Source organism: Sycon ciliatum, chromosome 6, assembly GCF_964019385.1.
Source record: "Sycon ciliatum chromosome 6, ocSycCili1.1, whole genome shotgun sequence".
Taxonomy (NCBI): Eukaryota; Metazoa; Porifera; class Calcarea; order Leucosolenida; family Sycettidae; genus Sycon; species Sycon ciliatum.
The window spans coordinates 233,026-239,170 of record NC_088648.1 but is presented as its reverse complement, the minus strand read 5'-3'; the positions used below and the strand labels follow the sequence as shown (position 1 = coordinate 239,170).

Genomic DNA, 6,145 nt, shown 5'->3' with positions numbered 1-6,145 from the left:
GTACTGATAATTGACGTACAGAGTGTCAAAAGGCGCAGACATGATACAAGTTAACATAATAATATTATGACTGTATAGACTAGACTAGAGCTGAGAAGTACAAAGTCGAAACCTACACAACAAGAGGGAAGCATTGAGCGCATGACACTTCGAAAAAAGTTCATAGAAAACAGTGTACTTGCCTGGCATACTGGCAAAACGAACAAGGTAGACTCCAACATTCCAACATTCCTCAGCCGTGGCGTTGCAGGTGGTGTGGTGGTAGTTCTGACATGGACGCCGTACATGTTGTGGAGCTAGGCAAGCCGCCGCCAGCCAGTAAGCGCAACCTCGGCTTCGCGCTCGCTTCAGCTCTATGCCCGCGTTGACGGAGCTCAGGGTGACCAACCAGCCGAACACCTACAAGTCGTGACTCCACATTGACCGCCAATGAGCTCTCATCCCTAGGTCCGTTCCATTCTTCACTCCATTTGATCAAACTGTTCACTCTCCTGAAGGAGAGCTAGGAGAAACGTTACTTCTCCAAACGAATGATAAGACTGAAATGTAGGGGAAATGCAATGTAAGGGAACTGGTGGTGTTATTGGACATTATAGCGGAACTAGTAGTTCCATGGTCCTCCAATCTTCTGAAAGATATGATAATTATGTAATTAAAATAGAGGACATCACATGGAAACAACTACCAACGACTCTAACACATCTCCAGTGCGAAAACCAACAGCCTTCCCGCTTGAAAGGTTCACGGTTATGGTAGGACGTCTGAGGGAAGGACCTTATGACTGCTTATCTTGATACGTACAAAAAGAGAAGAAACACATGAGAACGAGTTATGCAGCAACTATCCACGACTGTAACAAGATGATAAACCGTCAGAAAGTGCGATAATAGGGCACAAAACTGATGGGCTAGGATAGTTGCTGCATAACTCGTTCTCATGTGTTTCTTCTCTTTTTTACATTTTTATCACTGGCTCAGTATCCGAGTTTATCTTGATACATTCGTGCATAGTTGTATCATAACTCGTTTCCAGGTGTTTTCTTCTATTTTAATTATATTAAATTTTACTGACTCAGTATCCGAGTTAGATATGATAATACAGGCATGGCTGTTGAATGGAGCCAGTCCCGATGTCAAATACATTGTTAATTCTGTGGCACCACTGTGCAGGTCATCCCAGATTATATGCAGCCACCGCTAGATCAAGAACTCCTCCGGCTGATGACGGCATTGACAATGCGATGGAGCATAGCAGGCAAGCTAGATCCATTTCTGACAGCGAATCTGACCCTAGTGCGGATTCCAAAGACGACGGAGGTAGCAGGTCGGACGGAAATGATGCAGTAAGTCAAAATAATGGGAATGATAACAACCAAATGACTTTAGGACCCGCTCAAGCTGGGGAGAATGGCAGAGACGGTGGTCCTGGGGAGAATGGAGGAGATGGCGGTATTGGCATGAACGGAATCTCCCTGCAGGTTGGAGGTGCAGGCGGAAATGGGGGAACAGGTGGAGCAGATAGTAACGGCGGTATTGGAGGAACTGGAGGTAATGGCGGAAGACTAGCAGTCGGAGGAAATGGTGGAATAGGAGGACAGGGTGGAGAAGTAGGGGGTGAGGGTGGTCAAGGAGGACTGGGTGGTAGTGGTGGTATAGCAGCTGATGGAGGAATCGGCGGGGCTGGTGGTAACTCAGGAAGTCAAGGAAACGGAGGAATAGGAGGAATGGGTGGTTCGGCAGGTGTGGGTGCTGTCGGAGGTACGGGAGGAAGAGGAGGCAATGGAAGCGACAATGGGATGGGAGGTAGAGGTGGAATGGGTGGCACTGCAGGTATTGGTGGATTGGGTGGTACGGGAGGACAAGGAGGCAATGGTGGGGAGAATGGAAACGGAGCTGTTGGTGGAGGTGGAGGTGTGTGCCTGGTTGGAGGAGCTGCTGGTGATGGTGGTAATGGCGGAGATGGATTTGGAAATGGGGTTGGAGGTAGGGGTGGTCGGGGAAGTAATGGTTGCACTGGTGGTAATGCTGGGAATGGTGGAAACGGTGGAAATTCTGGTGATAGTGCAGGTCTTACGACCTTGTTGGTAGGTGCTAGGGGCGGAAATGGCGGAACGGGAGCACCAGATGAACTATCTAACGGAGGAAATGGAGGGCGCGGAGGTAATGGCGGTATTTTGACTGTGGGGGGCGAAGGTGGTGATGGCGGATCATCTAATGCTATAGGCAACGGTGGCATTGGAGGAATGGGTGGAAGTGGCGGAGAGGGTGCTAATGGAGGTGGGGAAGGTGGCGGCGGTAATGGCGGACCGTCAAGAGGTAATGGTGGTGAAGGAGGACCAGGAGGACCTGGTGGAGCTGGTGCTATTGGTGGACGGGGAGGAAATGGCGGTCCAGCACGGGTTGGCAATGGTGGAAACGCTGGTAATGGTGGCATTTGCACAGATGGTGGTACGGGGGGCGATGGTGGAACAGGTGGTGAAGTGTTAGGAGTCGGAAATGGCGGAACTGGTGGTCGTGGTGCCGATGGATGCCCTGGTGGGGATGGTGGCAATGGTGGTGATGGAGGTGGAACCGTAAACGGAGTTGGTGGAAGAGGTGGAGATGGAGGAACAGCTGGAACGGGTGGTACTGGAGGACGTGGAGGAAATGGAGGTCTTGTAGTGAATGGTACTGGTGGTGATGGAGGTGATGGTGGTGTGTGTATCCTCGCTGGTGCTGGTGGTGCTGGTGGTGATGGAGGACGTGTCTCTTCAAATGGAAATGGTGGAAATGGTGGTCGTGGTGCTGATGGATGTCCTGGCCGTGATGGTGGAAATGGTGGTAATGGAGGCTCAGGTGGTGCGCAGTCCGGTTCTGGTGGACACGGGGGAGACGGTGGAGCTGGTGGAATAGGTGCAAATGGTGGTCGAGGTGGCTCGGGTGGGCCTGGTGGTGACAGCGGTAGAGGTGGCGATGGAGGTGAAGGAGGTGATGGAGGTGAAGGAGGCAATGGGGGTTCTGGTGGAAACGGTGGAGATGGAGGAAATGGTGGTCCGGGTGGCCGTGGAGGTGATGGTGGAGATGGAGTCAATGGTGGTGTTGGAGGCCAAGGAGGAAGAGGTGGTGATGGCGAAGACAACGAAGATGGTGAAGATGGACAAGACGCAGGAGATGGTGGTGATGGTGGGAATGGAGGAACAGGTATCAACGGTATTGGTGGTGATGGTGGTGGAGCTGGAAACGGTGGTATTGGTGGTGATGCTGAAGGTTCTTTCACCGGGGGTCGGGGTGGTACTGGTGGCCAAGGTGGAGTCGGTGGTGCCGCGAGCGGAGGTCGTACTGCTGGGAATGGTGGACTTGGTGGCAATGCTGGTATGGGAGGCAAAGCCATAGTTGGAACAGGAGGTGCCGGTAGTAATGGTGGAAACGGTGGTGCTGGTGGACCTGGCTCTTCGGGGAGCGAAGGAGGTCGTGGAGGACAGGGAGGTGCTGGATCAAGAGGAGGATCGGGTGGGGCTGGGGCACCTGGTGGTGAGGGTGGTGCAGGTGGGAATGGTGGCCAATCGACTGGTGCTAATGGTGGTGATGGTGGTACAGGGGGCATTGGTAATAGGGCTGGAATTGGAAGGACCGAAAGTAGTGGTGTCCAGGGAAATGGTGGCCGTGGTGGGGCAGGGGGTGCATCAATCGGGGGAGAGAGAGCTGGTAATGGTGGAAATGGAGGTGATGGTGCCACTCCTATTGATATCATGTCCGATACCGAACGCCAGCCTAGTGGAAGAGGAGGGGATGGTGGGAATGGCGGACAGGGATCTAATGGTGCTGATGGCGGTGACGGTGGTCAAGGAGGGGGCGGAGGTCAAGGAACTCGTAGTAGTGATGTGTTTCCAGGAGGCACCGGAGGAGATGGAGGAGATGGTGGAAATGGTCTTAATGGAGGTAACGGCGGAAATGGCGGTGAGGGCGGGCAAGCTGTGAGAATGATTGCTGGAGGGCCTGGTGGAGCAGGTGGTGATGGCGGCGATGCTAACACTGGTGAAGGCGGTAGAGGTGGCGACCAGGGGAATGGCGGTATTGGTGGATTTGGGTCTCCAGTTGGTCCACCAGGTCAGAACGGTGAGAGAGGTATGGATGATGCTTAACTCAGCGCTCATGTCTTCCGTTTGCATTACTCCCCCTGCTCCCCCCCCCCCCCGACCGCTTAGAAACTGCATCTTCGCCTTGATCCTAGAGGGTTGTGGCGCTACTACGGATGCGGAAAACTCGGCTTCCAGCCAAGTCTGACGCGAACTGTGAAATTTAACTTTAATTTTCCTCCCACAAGTTTTCAGGATCTGTAAGTGACGCTGTAAATGCCGTGTAACAGCTTGATTGCAGCGTATTGTATTGTATGTATTGTATATGTTTGTTTGAATTCGCAAGTACACACGGGCTACAAGCCCAATTCCATGGAAGTAAATGTGATAATGGAGTTATGGATAGGAGTGTAGCAAGGAGGAGGAAGGTTGCAAAGTAACAGGGAGGACACTTTAGGGGCAAAATTAACAATTGCACAAAGACGAAGGTAACTGAGATCGAGGGTAGCTGTGCAGCGATGAAATCTGCGAATACGCGTAGGATGTATTCACTGCAATACCCAGGGTGAGGTTTTGGTTCAGTACATTCATTATGATTGTAGGGTGTGTGATGGGCATATGTAAACTTAATGGTGACCCAAAGACCCTCTTGCGATCTCACCGGCGGCCAGGCCCATTGCCCGCCATCCTTCTGGCACCTCAACCCATCTGCTGTACACTGCCTGTTGAGTGTGTGATTGGCATATGATTGGCATGTGTAAACTTAATGGTGTGTATTTCTGAGGGTATTTTTACCTATTAGGAGTGCTGGTGATGTTGGATGTGCAGACTTCTCGGCAGCTGGTCATAAGTTTTGCCCGCACACAATTGCTAATCTTCAACGTCCCAACTGCTCTGACCTATCGACGTGTTGAGTATGGAGTCAACATCACTTAGAGCCTTCATCCTTTCTTGCATTCGTCCATCCGCTATGATCATTAAAATAATCGCGATCTACTCCACGTTGGTAGACCTATTCCCCACAGCACCCCTAGTCCTTGAGGAACTTATGCATTTGACTCTCCCCTCTCTGCCTTCCTCTGCTCCAATCTCTCTTTGACTCTCTCCCCTCAGCCTCCCTCTGCTCCAATCTCTCTTTGACTATCTCTCCCTCTGCCTCCCTCTGTTTCAATCTCTCTTTGACTTTCGCTCCCTCTCTCTGCCTCCCTCTGCTCCAATCTGTCTCTGTCTACCAATCTCTATCTTTCTGATTCTCTCTCTTTCTTCCTCCATTTCACTATCCCTCTCTTTCGTTAACGCTCTTTCCCCTTCTCTTGCGTTCTGTTCATCCATTCCCATTCCATTACACTCTTTATAACTCCTACTCACTCTCTTCGTGTCCATTGCTCTCCCTCTGTCCCTCCTCTCTACCTCTTGCGGCGTCTTTTTCCTAATCTTCCTGTCTCTCTGTCAATATCCTTCTTTCTCTCAAACAACACATACAACCCAGGGCCATTCTCAATCATTCATTTGATTTCATTTCTAAAGGTGCTGGCTGTGTGAAGTCAGTCTCTCGATCTATACGGGCTCAATCGTAACCTCACTTGCCTTTCTCCGGCTCAATCACACTTCCCCTTTTTAAGGCTGCCTCACTTTGTCACTCTAACTTACCCTTCGTCAGTCTCGTGCTTCTTCTCCAGCACCCCTCCACTACCACGCTCTCCCGCAATCTCTACATCCATCTCTTCTCACTTCGTAGTTTTCTAATGTCTACCTCTCTCCTCTCTATCTAACTCTCTCTCTGTCTACACAGGAGAAAGTTTCAGCAATACCCTGAAAATTACTCGATGCACAAAGTGCAGAGCATTTCACACGTTTCAGTTTCAGTCGTCAAATGCGTGCAGTGGCGTGAGTTCTTGAGTTACGCCGAATCCAAAATGACTCTCTTTCTCTTTCACGTTTTTCTGTCAATTTATCTATCTATCTATCTATCAATCAATCTCTCTATCTATCTATCTATCTATCTATCTATCGATCTATCTATCTATCTATCTAGCTATCTACGGAAGTCGGCAATAATACTTGACTGAATTGTGCTGTAACGTGGAGTTT

General features: G+C 50.7%; 2 protein-coding genes across 2 annotated transcripts; both read left to right on the top strand.

Moving 5' to 3' along the window:
- The first annotated feature begins 1,132 nt into the window (after window positions 1-1,132).
- Window positions 1,133-2,222, top strand: LOC135819033 (uncharacterized PE-PGRS family protein PE_PGRS46-like). Its single transcript, XM_065332181.1, has 2 exons — window positions 1,133-2,083; window positions 2,193-2,222. The coding sequence occupies exons 1-2, from the start codon at window positions 1,241-1,243 to the stop codon at window positions 2,220-2,222; spliced, it is 873 nt and encodes a 290-aa protein (XP_065188253.1). The 5' UTR covers window positions 1,133-1,240.
- Window positions 2,194-5,919, top strand: LOC135819084 (uncharacterized PE-PGRS family protein PE_PGRS54-like). The gene has a single exon (XM_065332237.1). The coding sequence runs from the start codon at window positions 2,243-2,245 to the stop codon at window positions 4,118-4,120; it is 1,878 nt and encodes a 625-aa protein (XP_065188309.1). The 5' UTR covers window positions 2,194-2,242; the 3' UTR covers window positions 4,121-5,919.
- Window positions 5,920-6,145: the final 226 nt, after the last annotated feature.

Excerpts from the sequence above, each read along its gene's own strand:
- LOC135819033 (XM_065332181.1), top strand. The coding sequence starts at position 1,241 with ATGGAGCATAGCAGGCAAGCTAGATCCATTTCTGACAGCGAATCTGAC. Across the intron at positions 2,084-2,192 it reads CAGGTCTTACGACCTTGTTG|GTGGTGATGGCGGATCATCT; the intron begins GTAGGTGCTAGG and ends TGGGGGGCGAAG.
- LOC135819084 (XM_065332237.1), top strand. The coding sequence starts at position 2,243 with ATGGGTGGAAGTGGCGGAGAGGGTGCTAATGGAGGTGGGGAAGGTGGC.